This window comes from Podarcis liolepis, assembly GCF_965112155.1.
Source record: "Podarcis liolepis genome assembly, chromosome: 2".
Lineage (NCBI taxonomy): Eukaryota > Metazoa > Chordata > Lepidosauria > Squamata > Lacertidae > Podarcis > Podarcis liolepis.
Window position 1 is genome coordinate 119,012,691 of NC_139555.1, and position 17,402 is coordinate 119,030,092.

Here is a 17,402-nt window from a genome sequence, read left to right on the forward strand (position 1 = left end):
TGCACGTATCTGAAGAAGTGTGCATGCACACGAAAGCTCATACCAAGAACTAACTTAGTTGGTCTTTAAGGTGCTACTGGAAGGAATTTTTTTATTAAGAAACTTCAAGTCCACATTAAAAGTCCAAGTGTGACTGAGGCCTTATACAGACCGGCTACTACTACTACTACTACTACTACTACTACTACTACTACTTTTAATATTGGACCCTACTGACATCTAAACAAAGAATGCTTGTTAACTGTGTTGAGTGAGAACAGTGTCATTGGACATTTAAATGAGAAACTCTTTGTTACAATTGTTCAACAAGGCCACGTATACACTATAACTGCAAAGCACATTCCTCGCCCCTTGAGAATTCCGTGGACTGTAGTTCACTAGGATTCCCAGCAGCCCTTAACAAACCACAGTGCCCAGAACTTGAGGGGTGGGGAGAACATGTACTTCGCAAGTATAGTTTTTATGTAGTTTTAAATAATCAAAATATCCCATGTGCCCACGAAAGGCAGGCAATTACACATAAGATAACCAGTTAAATGTAGCAGGGCATTGTGACTGTATTCAAAGGCTCAGAAACCTTAAGGCAGAACCCCATCTCACGAGCTACAGTGGTGCCCCGCAAGACGAATGCCTTGCAAGATGGAAAACCCGCTAGACGAAAGGGTTTTCCGTTTTGGAGGTGCTTCGCAAAACGAATTTCCTATGGGCTTGCTTCGCAAGACGAAAATGTTTTGCGAGTTCCTGCGGGGTTTTTTTCCTCCCCCCCCCTTTTCCCAAGCCGCTAAGCCGCTTAACAGCTGATCCGCTAAGCCACTAATAGCGCTAATCCGCTAATGGGCTTGCTTCGCAAGACGAAAAAAAACCGCAAGACGAAGAGACTCGCGGAACGGATTCTTTTCGTCTTGCGAGGCACCACTCTACAGGCATTGGGATATTCTCTCATTATGATTTCTCCCCTCTGTGGGTTCTTTGTGTCATGTGACAAAGACACATGAGAGCAGAAGCAGCAAAGCAGGCTGGGAAGTGCTGGGACTGCACAATCATTTGGGCCTACTAAAGTTATTCAGGACTAACTGCTAAGTGTTGAGTCACTCTGACATATGACTTAGCAGCCAGTTTCTCTTTTGTGCTCTCTGTAAAATTTCAGTGAGAAACTGTTGTGAGCAGAGTCAGTATGTAATCTCATTCAAACTGTTTGGAACCATGTTGTTTATGAAGAAGTTTATTTTAATTCAGTAAAGCTTTTATTCTTTAAAACTCTGCATTATTAATTTACGCTGCACGTCACTTTGGTGTGAAAGAAGGTGTACACTTTTCCCCACACTCCAAGCATTTCCTGTGTGAATTCCTTTATTTCCTTTGATTTAGCAAACACGTTCTGAAAAATTCTACGGTACCTGCTCTTTGTGACCCAGCTGATGTATTCCAAGGCTTAAGGGAGACATGAAACACGTTTGACATTTGGAGCATATAAAATGTTTCTTTACAGAGCGGGTTGTGTAATCTCCGACAAAGTCTGATGGAGGAACAGATCTTATGCCACAATCTGGCTTCTCTATGTGGGCTCTCCAATGTGCAATAAGGCTTGTGCTGCTACTGCAGCTATGTTCACATGCTGAGCATTTATAAGGTCTCTCTTCAGTGCGGATTGTTTTATGTTCAATAGAGCTTGCTTGAGAAGCATAACTGGTGCCACTGTCTAGCTTTTTCTCTGTATGGGTTCTCTGATGTGCAGTAAGGTTTGTGCTGTTACTGAAGCTGTGGTCACAGTCTGAGCATTTATGAAATGTCTCTCTAGTGTGGATTCTTCGATGTGCAGTCAAGTTTGACTTCCTCTTGAAGCTCTTTTCACACACGTCACATTTATAGAGCATCTCTCCTGTGCAAATTCCTTGACTTCTGGCAACTTTTGATGTACAACAGAAGCTCTTTCCACCCCTGGAGTGTGTATATGGCTTCACCCCTGCATGGAGTCTTCGATGTGCAATAAGGTTTGACTTCCAATTGAAGCTTGTCCCACACTGTTCACATTTATGGGGTCTCTCTCTTGTAGGAACTCTCTTGTGTTTCAAGTTCTCTTTTACATCTTCATGCTTAAGTCCTGGCAGAATTGCACATGGTTCTACCTCATTCTCAACTACCTGCACATCACCTGTCGGAATAAAGAGAAAGACCCAAAATGACAAGCAAGACCACAGTTTGCTCTCTCTTCCCCCATCGTGAGTCATATTCTCCCCTCTGGAAAGGCTGGTGGGAAAACCTAGCTGTCCACTTCACCCACCTGCTCCAGTATTCCAAATTTGCAATGTTCCCTGTCCCCAAACTCCAGGGGTTGAGCTCACCAATGATTCAGTGAAACCCATTGTCATAAGGTGAATGCTTTGGGAACCTTTCCTACAAGAAAACATTGCATCCCCTCTGAAGGACCCAGCTGCTGGAGATTTTTGTTTGGTTTTCCTGGACTGTAATGCTTTAAAGGTGAGCCCTGCTGGGTGAGACTAAAAGCCCATCTGGTCCAGAATCTTGTACCAACAGTGATCAACCAGATGTTTATGGGAGCCTGCAAAGTACCGTATTTTTCGCTCTATAGGACGCACGTTTTCCTTTCTAAAAAGTAAGGGAAAATGTGTGTGTGTCTTATGGAGCGAATGCAGGCTGTGCGGCTAAGCCCAAAGCCAGTTCAGGGAGACGGAGCACTGCGCAGCGCTCCGTCTCCCTGTTCTAGCTTGGGGTTAGGTGCGCAAAGCCTCCGCAGGGCAGCAGGGTGCCTTCACCCCACTGCCTTGCAGTGGCTTCTAAGGCTGTCCCCGAAGCCAGAACAGCAAGAGGTTATCCCAGAAGCTAGATCCCTCTTGCTGTTCTGGCTTCTGGGGTTCAGATTTTTTTTCTTCTTGTTTCCTCCCCCCCAAACTAGGTGCGTCTTATCGTCCAGTGCGTCCTGTAGAGCTGAAAATACGGTAAATTTGTCAACAAAACTACCCCATTACACAAGCACTAACAGCAATAGATGTGAAACTAAAAGGCAAGGCTAGGAACTGTGGGGCTCCCTCTTTTACCCTTTTGATGACGTAAAAGGGTCAAAGAATATTGGGAAATAATTTATAATGAATTGAAAAAAATGTTTAAAAGCACCTTTCCAAAAAAGCCAAAAGTCCTTTGGGGGGGGGGATAATTCAGATGGAAATTCCCAGGTGTCAAAAAAGGTTATTTATGTATGCCACCACGGTGGCTCGTGTTTCGTTAGCCCCCAAATGGAAAACGAATGAGGTCCCAACTAAAGAAGAAGGGCAATTTAAGCTGATGGAATATGTGCAGCTTGCAGATCTAACTTATAGAATAAGAGAACAAGAAGAATATTTGTTTAAAGAAGATTGGAAAATGTTTATTGAATATATGGGGGGGAATTCTGTACGCTTGAAAACATGGGCAGCATTAAGATAAATTCAACAGTGTAAATAAGTTTTGATGGATGTAATAATGGAATGCTGAATGGTTTAGTTTATATAAAACATGCAGGGATTTATGCTATGCAAAATGAACCAGGGAAAGAGAAGAAGAGAAGTCATTGATATTTTAAGGTTGTTTAAATGAATACTCTAAATTGTAAAACAGAATATTTCATTAAAATATATAGAAGACAGAAACTGGGGGGCATCAAAAATGCAGGCTCAGAAAGCAGAGCTTCTCCTTACTCAGACACCTGGCCTTTTCATTGTCAACTTCTCGTTCTATTTCCTGCCATGGTTGCCTCTGTTTCACAGCTGCCTGAGCCTGGCCTGCCTCAGAGGTATTTGCAGCCTCCTCCTTCTCCATAGACGCCTGAAACATCAAAAAGGCATCCATTAAAAACAGCCCTACTGGACCAAGCCAATGGCATCCTGTTCTCACAGTGGCCAACCAGATCAGTTTTATAAATAATAATAATTTCATAATTTATACCCCACCCATCTGGCTGGGTTTCCCTAGCCACTCTGGGTGGCTTACAGCACATGTAAAAACATTAAAATGCCAAACATAAAAAATTCCCGATACAGGACTGCCTTCAGATGTCTTCTAAAAGTTGTGTGGTTCTTATCTCCTTGACATCTGATGGGAGGGCGTTCCACAGGGTGGGCGCCATCACCAAGAAGGCCCTCTGTCTGGTTCCCTGTAGCATTACTTCTCGCAGGGAGGGAACCAGCAGAAGACCCTTGGAGGAGGACCTCAGTGTCCAGGCTGAACGATGGGAGTGGAGACGCTCCTTCAGGTATACTGGGCCAAGGCCATTTAGGGCTTTAAAGGTCAGCACCAACACTTTGAAAACTCAATATATCTAAGCCAGGTAGCCAAATGGCTCCTTAAGCCAGGGTTACAGTCGACAAAATGGAATGCCTAGTTGCCATTTTGGGGGCCAGACGGGTTCGAAAGCTGTATTTTTCAATATGACTTTTTGGTTCCTGAAATTTATCCCGATTGTCCAGATAAAATATGGCACGTAAAATTCTACAGAATGTGAAAACATCAAAGTATTGAACAAAAGACACTTTGGTGGCTGTCACCAATTGAAGCTTTGTTGCTCAAACCACTTGGTAAAAAGGGGAAGTGGCTTACATACAGAGATTTATTAAAGGACCAAGAAGGAAAATGGAAAGTAAAAGATTATGAGGAAATAAAAGATCATTTTCAGAGTTGGTTACATTACAGGCAATTACACGAGATGTACAAAGAAGATAATAAGAAAGGATTTAGTTATGCCACTTCCAAATCTGAAAAGGAAGTTATAGAAGAAGATGTGAAGCTGCTGAAGAGTGCATCTAGTATTCTGCTAGAATGGGAAACAAAGGACGAGGAGGTAAAATCAGTCATGATCAAATGGGCACAGGATATAGGACATAACATACAATTTGAGGATTGGGAAAAATTGTGGAAAACAGATTTAAAATTTACAGACAGTTCTCTTTTGAAAGAAAATTATATGAAAACGATGTATAGATGGTATATAACACCAGTACAGATAGCAAAAATGTACAAAACAGGGTCAAATACATGTTGGAAATGTAAAGAAAAAGAAGGGACTTTTTATCCTATGTGGTGGGAATGTAGAGAAGTTAATTTTTTGGGGGGAAATGATATATAATGAATTGAAGAAAATGTTTAAAAGGACATTTGTTAAAAAACCAGAAGCAATTTTTGTTAGGGATTGTAGGACAAGACCTGCCAAAGAAAACGAAGACTTTATTTATGTATGCAACAACAGCGGCAAGAGCCATGATAGCATAAGGATGGAAGAATATCCGCCCTCCCTTCCCCACAGGTGGGCGGGGTTTGTGGCACCGAGCGGGGCTCACCTGGGCGGGTGCCACCCACCTGCTTGGGCTGGCCTTTGACCCGCCCTTCGCCAGGGAGGACAATGGATGGCCGGCCGGGGGTGGGCCAAGCTTCTTTTGCCGTTCTTCCTTCCAGGATCAGGATCATCAGGAGTGTGTCCAGGTGGCCGGATTGAGGTAAGTAACCGGCCTCCGCATTTTGCCTGGATCGGGGGTGTGTGTGTGTGGCTTGGCCCCTCCACGAGGCTAGGCCGCAAAATGCGGCCTTCTTTCCTTCGCTAGGCCGCGTTTTTGCGGCCTTCTTTCCTTCGCTAGGCCGCGTTTTTGTGGCCTTCTTTCCTTCGCTAGGCCGCGTTTTTGTGGCCTTCTTTCCTTCGCTAGGCCGCGTTTTTGTGGCCTTCTTTCCTTCGCCAGGCCGCGTTTTTGTGGCCTTCTTTCCTTCGCCAGGCCGCGTTTTTGTGGCCTTCTTTCCTTCGCCAGGCCGCGTTTTTGCAGCCTTTTTTCCTTCGCTAGGCCACATTTTTGCGGCCTTCTTTCCTTTGCTAGGCCGCGTTTTTGCGGCCTTCTTTCCTTCGCTAGGCCGCGTTTTTGCGGCCTTCTTTCCTTCGCTAGGCCGCGTTTTTGCGGCCTTTTTTCCTTCGCTAGGCCACATTTTTGCGGCCTTCTTTCCTTCGCTAGGCCGCGTTTTTGTGGCCTTCTTTCCTTCGCTAGGCTGCGTTTTTGCAGCCTTTTTTCCTTCGCTAGGCCGCGTTTTTGCGGCCTTCTTTCCTTCGCTAGGCCGCGTTTTTGCGGCCTTTTTTCCTTCGCTAGGCCGCGTTTTTGCAGCCTTTTTTCGCTAGGCCGCATTTTTGTGGCCTTTTTTCTTTCACTAGGCCACATTTTTGCGGCCTTTTTTCCTTCGCTAGGCCGCGTTTTTGCGGCCTTTTTTCCTTCGCTAGGCCGCGTTTTTGTGGCCTTCTTTCCTTCGCTAGGCCGTGTTTTTGCGGCCTTTTTTCCTTCGCTAGACCACATTTTTGCGGCCTTCTTTCCTTCGCTAGGCCGCGTTTTTGTGGCCTTCTTTCCTTCGCTAGGCCGTGTTTTTGCGGCCTTCTTTCCTTTGCTAGGCCGCGTTTTTGTGGCCTTTTTTCCTTCGCTAGGCCGCGTTTTTGCGGCCTTCTTTCCTTCGCTAGGCCGCGTTTTTGCGGCCTTCTTTCTTTCGCTAGGCCGCGTTTTTGCGGCCTTTTTTCCTTCGCTAGGCCGCATTTTTGTGGCCTTCTTGCCTTCGCTAGGCCGCGTTTTTGCGGCCTTCTTTCCTTCGCTAGGCCGCGTTTTTGCGGCCTTCTTTCTTTCGCTAGGCCGCGTTTTTGTGGCCTTTTTTCCTTCGCTAGGCCGCATTTTTGTGGCCTTCTTGCCTTCGCTAGGCCGCGTTTTTGCGGCCTTTTTTCCTTTCGCTAGGCCACATTTTTGTGGCCTTCTTGCCTTCGCTAGGCCGCGTTTTTGCGGCCTTTTTTCCTTTGCTAGGCCGTGGTTTTGCGGCCTTTTTTCTTTCGCTAGGCCACGTTTTTGCGGCCTTTTTTCTTTCGCTAGGCCACATTTTTGCGGCCTTTTTTCTTTCGCTAGGCCACATTTTTGCGGCCTCCTTTCTTTTGCTAGGCCGCGTTTTTGTGGCCCTTTTCAGCTTTTGTTGGCTAGGCTGCAAGGGCGGTCTGCTGGGCCCCCGGTTAGGCCGCGGGGCGGCCTGCTTGTTTTTGTGGCGGCGGATTGAAGAATTAGGAAACCCCGACAAAAGAACAGTGGCAAGAGAATTTATGAACTATGCAGAACTGGCTAAACCGACATACAAACTGTGAGATAAAGGACAACTGTGATTTTAAAGAAGAATGGGAACTTTTCACAAATTACTTAAAAATGAAAACTTGGCAGGTTTTGAATAAACATTTACAAATTTATTGATTGATAACATGGTAGACAGATAATGTGAGGATTTGCATAATTTTATAACATGCAGAGAATAATATGGGTTGAGAAATCAGAGAGAGGAGCTGAGGGAAGTCTCCGTGGGGAGGGAGGGTTTGAGGGGGGTGGGGGAAAAGGGGCGGGGGAAATAATGAATATGATATGTTTTGATATATTGAAGGAAGGTGAGGACAGGTGACCTCACCTAGGCCCGAAGTCACCCCCCACCAAAGCAGGCTCAAAGCTTCTCAAAGCTTTTCAAAATCATTTTCTCAGCAGCTAAGCATCAGAAACATTCCGCTTGCTGTAACTGAAAAGATTGCAACAAGGTAGAGAACAGAGCCCATTGTCTTCTCAGGCCTTTCTCAGAACCACATTGCAACTTGCTTTCTCTCCGGGAACCCTGCCAAAGCACAAGAATGAAACAACTGGAACACACTGAAACCCCCTCACCCCCTTTCCTGCCAAGAGTCCACAATAGTCCCAAGACAGCTTTCTGTACATGCTCAGGAACCTCAACATGGGGCAGGACTCCTGAGGGAGGAGAAAGGGGGAGGGAACTGGAAGGGGTATATATGCTTGTGCACATGACTGTGAACTTCATGCATGCTTTTTGTGACTTATCACACTTGCTCCTTCTACCAGTTCATGGATGGTAGAAATAAAAGCCTTTTCTCCGAAACTATTCCTTGAGTGTCTGTTGACTCCCACTTCCCTTTCCCAGGTGCAATATTTTTCCCACCCGAGGGCAAAGCCTCATAAGGCTACAATATTATGTTAATTTTTTTTTTTTGAAAAAAGAAAACATTGAAGTATTTAAGGGAAAGGATGATGAAGCAGTGGCCCTCTATGTTGGTGAACTACAACTCCCATCACCCCAATTACTGGCCATGCTGGGAGTTGTAGTGCCATAGCCCCCCCCCCCCATGCCTGCTTTAAGGGGCTTTAGATGTTCAGTATTAAGCCTTGAAAGAGGCAAGAGACATTTCTCAGGCCCTCCAGAGCCTGAAAAAGTTGCCTACTCAGCCCCTTGAGGAAGATTAGATCAACAATATGGGGATAAATGACAACCTCCCCCAAGGCCTGTTGTTGTTGTTCTTTAGTCGTTGAGTCGTGTCCGCCTCTTCGTGACCCCCTGGACCAGAGCACGCCCGGCACTCCTGTCTTCCACTGCCTCCCGCAGTTTGGTCAGACTCATGCTGGTAGCTTTGAGAACACTGTCCAACCATCTCGTCCTCTGTCGTCCCCTTCTCCTTGTGCCCTCCATCTTTCCCAACATCAGGGTCTTTTCCAGGGATTCTTCTCTTCTCATGAGGTGGCCAAAGTATTGGAGCCTCAGCTTCAGGATCTGTCCTTCCAGTGAGCACTCAGGGCTGATTTCCTTAAGAATGGAGAGGTTTGATCTTCTTGCAGTCCATGGGACTCTCAAGAGTCTCCTCCAGCACCATAATTAAAAAGCGTCAATTCTTTGGCGATCAGCCTTCTTTATGGTCCAGCTCTCACTTCCATACATCACTACTGGAAAAACCATAGTTTTAACTATACTGGCCTGTATAGTTAAGGTACCCCATGGCTTCACTTCTTATCCTTCCATGGTTCATTTCGTATATCCTTTATTCCTGCATATTTTACCTTAACCATACAAATCAGATTTCCACTTTCACAACAATCAATTATTACTTACACTGTTGAGTTTATCTTAATGCTGCCAACGTTTTCACCTGTTTACAGTTATTTTCCATATATTCAGAAAGTATTTTCCACTTTTCTTTAAATACACATTCTTCTTGCTCTTTTATTCTATATGTAAAACCTGCAAGTTCTGCATATTCTAACATCTTAAGTTGCCAATTCTCTTTACAGGGGTCCTTGCTCACTTTCCATTTTGGGGCTAACAAAGCATGAGCCGCTGTTGTTGTGTACACAAATAAACTTTTCTGACACTCCCAATAGAAAGGACTCTGGTCTTTTTGGGAAGGTAGTTTTAAATATTTTTTTCAGCTCATTATAAATTATTTCCCAAAATTCTTTTACTTTTTTTAACATGTTCACCACTTACGAAAAAAAAGTTGGGGAGAAATATAAAAAATTGCTGGAAGGAAAAAACCTTTATGGTTATACCCCACTGAAGCAATTACAATTAAGAGAGTTAATATGGATAGACAATGCACAACTTAGGGAACTGCTAGACTTTACAGGGAGGGAACCCAGTTTGAAGCCTATGGAAGACTCAAGAAGCCAAGTTACAGATTGGTTATGATACCACCAGATATCTGATATGTTTAAGTAAGACTTTAAAAATGGGGTTGTGGACCAAAGCTCACAATTTGAAAAAGAATTTTTACAAAATAAGGATAGAATCCTGTCTAAAATGTATTACCTTCTATTAGACTGGGAAACAAAAGACGAACTAGTCAAAGCTTCAGTGACACACTGGGCAATAGATACAGGACACAACATAGACTTAAACCTCTGGGAGAAACTCTGGAAAAGTGATTTGAAATTTACTGCAAGAGAATTATCTGAAAATGATTCATGGATGGCATTTAACTCCAAGTAGGTTGGCTAAGGAGGGACACGGGTGGCGCTGTGGGTTAAACCACAGAGCCTAGGACTTGCTGATCAGAAGGTTGGCGGTTCGAATCCCCGCGATGGGGTGAACTCCCATTGCTCGGTCCCTGCTCCTGCCAACCTAGCAGTTCGAAAGCATGTCAAAGTGCAAGTAGATAAATAGGTACTGCTCCGGCGGGAAGATAAATGGTGTTTCCGTGCGCTGCTCTGGTTTGCCAGAAGCGGCTTAAGTCATGCTGGCCACATGACCCGGAAGCTGTACGCCGGCTCCCTTGGCCAGTAAAGCGAGATGACCACCGCAACCCTACAGTCTTCCACGACTGGACCTAATGGTCAGGGGTCCCTTTATCTTTACCTAGGTTGGCTAAGATATACAAAGTAGAATCAGATATGTGTTGGAAATGTAAAGAAATGGAGGGAACTTTTTTCCATATGTGGTGAACGTGTAAAAAAGTAAGGGAATTTTGGCACAGTCACTGCTTCTCAGCCTGATGTGGCTCACAGGGTTGTTTGGGGTGGTGGGATCTAACAAGGAGGGGAGAACTAAGTAGGCCACATTGAGTTCCTTGGAGGAAAAGATGGGATATAAACACTATATATAAATACGTAAGATGGAGATAGAGCCCTTTCCCATCACCAGCCCTCCAGCAAAACACAGGTGTTACAAGAATGTTAGGGTCTCAAATATAGAATAGATATTCATAAATGCACACATATCTAAATATATGAACCATGTATCTAAAATAGCACAGGAGAGCAATCCTGAAGCCATTTTGACTCTCCCAATGACCTCAGATATTCCTCTGCAGTAAGGGAGGCAAATGGGGAAAGCTTTCCCATTGTCTTTTTGCTTGCGAATCCTATCTTAAGGGTGTATTTGTGTATGAACAGGTTGAACCTGTGACCTGGATTCAGGAACTAAAGTATTAACCAGGGGTCAGCAACCTTTTTCAGCCATGGGCTATTCCACCGTCCCTCAGACCGTGTGGTGGGCCAGACTATATTTTTTTGGGGGGAGGGGATGAACGAATTCCTTTGCTCCACAAATAACCCAGAGATGCATTTTAAATAAAAGGACATTCTACTCATGTAAAAACACGCTGATTCCCGGACCATCCGCCGGCCGGATTGAGAAGGCAATTGGGCCGCATCTGGCCCACGGGCCGTTGGTTGCCTACCCTTGGTATTAACCATCAAAAAAGAATGGCCAGGCTGCCCAGGTAAAGCAATCAGTGACCATTATCAGGTATCCTGGCAGACAGGATTTCTGCTGTAGACCCCCACCTTCTGTGATGTATGTATGGTGTTTTGGGGGGTGGTCTTCGGCTACAGGGTGGGCAATTTCAAAAGTCTATATAAGGGCTTGTGCACCATTGTTCAGGGTTCTCCTTCCTCCTGCGTGTGGTGAGTGGGGACCCTGTTGCAACAGTTCATTTCCTTTAATAAAGATCAGGCTTACTAGCCGCTTTGCTTCTCAGTATCCTCTGGTTGGTCTCTTATTTTCGACTACCAATAGGGAACCCACTTAGGGACTCTATACAGGCTCCAGAATACCCCATAAGGAAAAAGGAGCAGGTTTTTCTTACAACACAGGAGTAAATGGTAATGGAGGTGCCCCCTACCTTCCAGCTCACCCCGCAAGACAGGATCCAGGAGCTTTCCATCTTCCATGGATCTGCAGCACAGCTATTAGAAATTAGGAGGAGCACTGAGTTAATGGCACTTTCTCCAGATGCTACAATGTCACCCCACCTATTTTCTCCATTACAACCTTCTGTCTACACTGCCCTGCCAACAGAGGCTGGCAGTTCTTGCAGATGATCAAGCAGTTTCTCCAGGCTATTTAAGCTCAAGCTGCAGAACCGCACCATGCATCCAATGTGCATTTATTATTGTCGTCATCATTATCCTGACTTTTTCTTCAAACCAGGAATCGAAGGCAGTTTACACATATTTTTTTTTAAAAAAAGAACCTGCCTTAAAAAAAGAATCACATTCCTGCAAAGGTAGTCTATAAAATACTGAATGCAGGAGGCAACAAACCAACTCCCTTCGCTTACCCAATCCTGGGAATAAATCTCTGTCTCCCAAAGTTCTTCCTCTACAATCGAGAATCTCCTGATTTCAGCTTCGCTCTTTTTTCCCCTGAAGGAAGAAAAAAGGTTCCTTTAATTCACCTAGATCTCTTTAGAACCAAGGAAGCTCTAGAAACCAGCCCCGAAATAGCAGCTACTACAGGAGTACAATTTGAAGCCAGAGGATCAATTTCCAGGAAGGAACATAGAGCAGAAACAGGAAAACCCCATTTAGAACCCTCTGAGTTTTCCCCTCACCTCTAGGTAGCTTCAAACCCCACACATTATAGGCAGGTGGTGGTGGTGAATTTATGACTGACCTCCTGTATCCTCCTCCCTCCCAGCTGTTCATCTGCTCAGATAAATGGTGCCAGCTGTTGGTGATTTCAGTGGGATTAGCAAAGGCTGCTGGGGATTGCAGTTCCCAGCAAGCAGCTTTGGCTGGTGCCCACTGGGGCATAAGGCAGGGAGTACAACAGCAGGTGGCGCTAGAGACAACTACTTTCTAGTTTTGTCCCCCTCCTTTTCCTTGCAGGGCTGTGGAAGGGCAACAGCTGAGACTCAGTTGGTGGAAGCTGATGAGCAATGCCACTCCCCGCCCCCTGGACTGGTTGTAAGCAAGAAAGTAGGCAGGTGGGGTTTGGCAAAAGTCAGACTGAAGGTTAGGCACTGCCCTGCTTTGCCCAAATGGAGCATCTCCCCCTGGCAGCAAACAAACTGTGGCAGGGAGATCTTTGATTCCATGACACCGCCTGTAAATAGGTGTACAAACTTTTATGCCAATTCAATTCCCTTGCAAAGTTGGTTTTATCCTTTTACTGAGTCAACCACGAGGGTTGGTTCAGGCTGAAGGTTTACTGCCTTCCCAGATCATTATACCTGTCTCTGGGGCCAGGGCTTCCAGTTTTTCTGCGACCAGTGACGAGGCCGTTGATCCACCTCTTTTCACTGTACTGTTTAGGGATTATCAGTTATTGGAATTAGGGGTTTGGGTTTTAATTCAATTTTACCAGCAGCTTCAAGACCTATATTTAGTGATTTTTAGGATCTGCTGGCACTAATTGTGCTTAATGGGGTTACACTTGGGTGAAGTACACCTTTAATTAATTGTTGCCTTATTCTATATAATTTACCTGGCCACGAGTATGGTTTTATTCCTTGGCTTGAGATCAAGGGATATCTCAGTTGGTAGGAGCTTGGTGCTGGTGGTGCCAGGTTTGCGGGTTTGCTCCCCAGGTGGAATAGCTAAGGCGGTGGCTTGGGGACTGCCTTCTGCACTTGTGATCCAATTGGGGGAGAATGACCTGGGCCAGCGTACGGGCTGTTGAGTCTGGTGTGGGTCTCCAGCTTCACCTCCCAAGACAAGTGAGAGGTTCCTAGCTGTCCAGGCCCAGGATGCGCTGGGATGAACTGTTGCCTCTTGTGGGGCCCACCTTCTGCCTTAGTTGTGCAGCTGGGCAAAAATGACCTGCCTTTGTTAAAAGGCTTGGACTTATGGACTCGCATTATATTAACCTTAAACCAAAATAAAGAAAAGAAAAGAAAATATGAAGTACTTGGAGGAGCTAGCGAGGGTCCAACCATTTTTTGGTTACAGCTCCTTTCAAGGCGCGCTTGGCGCAGGAGTGTGTGCCCAGCTGCTATGGGCAAAGCCAGAAGGCGTGGGGATCGTGCTGCAGCACGGAAGGTGCTTGCTGGGTGGCAGGCTGATTCCCCACCCAAATGTTATTGAAATATACTCAGAGTCGCAAAGTGATTTCATGCTCTTTATTCAGCTCATAGCGGTGAGGAGGAATGAATGAATGTCCCCTCACAGTATCTTCTTTATATACATTATTTACACAATGGGCTCCACATGATTGGCTAATTCTGGAATTCTACTGGAAGCCAACCAGGTTGTGGATTCACTTCTATCTGGAGCAGGATTGGGTGGTTCCTGCCAACCAATCATACTGCTGCATTGTTCTAGGACCAATCAGACTGCTGCATTCTGAATCCTATTGTTCTAGGACCAATCAGACTGCTGCATTTTGGATCCTATTGTTCTAGGACCAATCAGACTGCTGCAGTTTGGATCCTATTCAACTCAGTACATAACAGTTATTTTCAGAAATGCGGCCCTGTTTAGGGCGGATGGCGTGCACCAGTCGGATGGCGGTAGTGATGTATGGCTCGCTGGAATTGAAAAAAGTTTATTAGATTGGTTGCGGGAGTGACAGTATTGGTGGCAAGCGATTGGCTCATGTGGCAGTTAAGCATTGGTTTAGGGAATGTGGGGAGGGGAGGGGAGGTGTGGCCATCACCTGCCCCTCCAATGAATAGGGTATTCTGTTACAGGAATCCAGGGGTCTGGATCTCGTCCGAAGCCTGGGGAGGGGCTAGGGCCATGCCAGGACCCCTGGGAACCCCGAGGGTGAGCACAAGTGAATATACACTGATGGAGATCCCCCTGCTGGTTGTTTACCCTTACAGGTTTCCTGCAGGGTGGGGCAGGAGCCAGTTATAGTTTTGATACCAATGCCTAAGTCAATACCAGTCACATTTGTGTATTCAATAAAGTTGTGGCCGAAATTTGCCCATTAACATTTAAACTAAATTCTGTCTCCACTCTGTCTGTATTTCCATGAGGGATGGGTTTATGGGGCTCGGAGCACCTGTCATCTGATTGGTTCAAAATTGGGAAAGGAGTACGACAAGGCTGTATATTGTCTCCCTGTTTATTTAACTTATATGCAGAATTCATCATGCAAAAGGTTGGACTGGATGAATCCCAAGCCGGAATTAAGATAACCTCAGATATGCAGATGACACAACTTCATAGCTCTCAACTTTTCCCTTTTCTTGCTAGGAATCCTATTCGTAAGAAGGGAATTTCCCTTAAAAAAGGGAAATGTTGACAGCTATGCACAACCTTGATGGCAGAAAGTGAGGAGGAATTAAATAACCTTTTAATGAGGGTGAAAGAGGAAAGCGCAAAATATGGTCTGAAGCTCAGCATCAAAAAAATGAAGATCATGGCCACTGGTCCCATCACCTCCTGGCAAATAGAAGGGGAAGAAATGGAGGCAGTGAGAGATTTTACTTTCTTGGGCTCCATGATCACTGCAGATGGTGACAGCAGTCATGAAATTAAGGCACCTGCTTCTTGGAAGAAAAGTGATGACAAACCTAGACAACATCTTAAAAAGCAGAGACATCACTTTGCCGCCATAGGTCCATATAGTTAAAGCTATGGTTTTCCCAGTAGTGATGTATGGAAGTGAGAGTTGGACCATAAAGAAGGCTGATCGCCGAAGAATTGATGCTTCTGAATTATGTTGCTGGAGGAGACTCTTGAGAGCCCCATGGACTGCAAGAAGATCAAACGTATCCATTCTGAAGGAAATCAGTCCTGAGTGCTCACTGAAAGGACAGATCATGAAGCTGAGGCTCCAATACTTTGGCCACCTCACAAGAAGAGAAAACTCCCTGGAAAAGACCCTGATGTTGGGAAAGATGGAGGACAAGCTGGTTGGACAGTGTTCTCAAAGCTACTAACATGATTTTGACCAAACTGTGGGAGGCAGTGGAAGACAGGAGTGCCTGGCGTGCTCTGGTCCAGGGGGTCATGAAGAGTCGGACACGACTAAACAACAAAAACGTTTAAGGGTTCTTTGAGTGTCTAGACAGAGTGGTTTAACTATCAGCCTCTCTTCCTTAGGAATTCTGGGAGCTGTAGCTCTGTGAGGAGAATAGGGGCCTCCCCTAACACTCCTCAGCACCCTTAATAATCTACAGCTCCCAGAATTCTTTAGGGAAAGTCATGACAGTGCTTTCACTGCATGGAGCAGATGTTGACTAAGTGTGCAGGAAACTGCAACCTAAATTGGAAACCTGCATCCGTTTCCAGTGTGGTGTAGTGGTTAAGAGCGGTAGTCACGTAATCTGGGTAACCGGGTTCGCGTCTCCGCTCCTCCACATGCAGCTGCTGGGTGACCTTGGGCCAGTCACACTTCTTTGAAGTCTCTCAGCCCCACTCACCTCACAGAGTGTTTGTTGTGGGGGAGGAAGGGAAAGGAGATTGTTAGCCGCTTTGAGACTCCTGAAGGGGAGTGAAAGGCGGGATATCAAATCCAAACTCTTCTTCTTCTTCTTCTTTGTTCCGAGGAGCCAGTGAAAACAGAAGAGTACCAAGCTTAAAATACACACAACTTTATTATTCAGGTAGTCTCACAACAAAACTAAAAAGCAGAAGCAGCTACAGTACCAGTTTTACGTTTCAGGCGGATGAAGGGTAACTCGCTGAAGCCTCTCAGACTTTCCCGTCCTTCCTCAGGTCTCTCCTTCTCTATGGACTCAAGACCCTAAATAATCGTCTCAGTTATCCCCAATATGGTGAATTCAGCTGTATGAGCAGAGGAGCCCTCAATTAAGGTATTTTTTAAAAATGTCACATGGAATCCACACCACAAATGGACAACAAAACCTGAGGCAACTAAAAAGACCGAAGAACCCACTCAAAGCATGGATTATGTGTGTGTATTTGAAGGTTTGGGGAATGTAGCCTCTGGGTGGCTCCAGTGATGCCAAAAAGATGGATGCTGAGACTGAGGTCACATTCGCACCATACGTTTATAACTGTTGCCATGGCTTCATCCAAAGAATGATGGGAAAAGTAGTTTGTACTTCATAGACCTACAATTGCCAGCACCCTTAAGAACTGAAGTTCCCAGGATTCCTTGGGGGGAAGCTTTAAGAGTATTGTATGGATGCGACCTTCTTAGCATAGTTGAAGAAGTTACATGGTTTCCATCCGCTGTGCATTCTCACCTTCATGAGGTCTCGATTCATCATTTAAACTCTCACTGAGATTTGAACCCTGGTTGGGCGTCTCCCTTGTGTGATGCTTTTGATGCCTCTTGAAGTCTGATTTACGGGTGAAGCTCTTTGCACATTGTTCACACTTGCCCTGTATGGCAAGACCTTGTATGTCTGGAAAGACCTGCGCTCTCACTGAAGCTTTTTGTACACACCGGGCATTTGTAGGGTTTCTCTGTTGTGTGAATTCTTTGATGTCTAAGGAGATTTGCCTCCTGACTAAAGGCTTTTCTACACTCTGAGCACTGAAAAGGTTTCTGTGCTGTGTGGGTTCTTTGATGTGTAATAAAAAGTCTCCTTGAACGGAAACATTGACTGCACTTGGAACATACATAGACTTTGTTCCATCTGTGTATGATTCTCTTATGTCTAGTAAGGACTGACCTGTTGCTGAAACATTTTCTACACCCTGAGCATTTATAAGGTTTATTTGCTTTCTGTGGTATTCTTTTATGTTTGGTAAGGTATGACCACTTAGTATAGTTTTTCCTGCAAGCTGAACATTTATACTTTTCTTTGCGAATTATCTGTTGACTAAGAAGATTTGAGCTCTTACTAAAGCTTTTTCTACCCAGTGATAACTTAAAAGGTGTCTTCCTCCTGTGAAGTTTTAGATCTTTAGTAAGATTTGATTTCTGACTGAAGCACTTACCACACA

The 17,402-nt window shown here is 45.1% G+C and overlaps 1 protein-coding gene across 1 annotated transcript; it reads right to left on the bottom strand.

The window, feature by feature from the left end:
• Nucleotides 1–923: 923 nt before the first annotated feature.
• Nucleotides 924–6,680, bottom strand: LOC310700942 (uncharacterized protein; the record flags this gene model as incomplete). Its single annotated transcript, XM_083490899.1, has 4 exons — nucleotides 924–2,152; nucleotides 3,693–3,819; nucleotides 5,347–6,112; nucleotides 6,313–6,680. 4 exons carry the CDS (start codon nucleotides 6,678–6,680, stop codon nucleotides 1,389–1,391), a joined length of 2,025 nt encoding a protein of 674 aa, XP_083347025.1. The 3' UTR covers nucleotides 924–1,388.
• Between the last annotated feature and the right edge of the window lie 10,722 nt (nucleotides 6,681–17,402).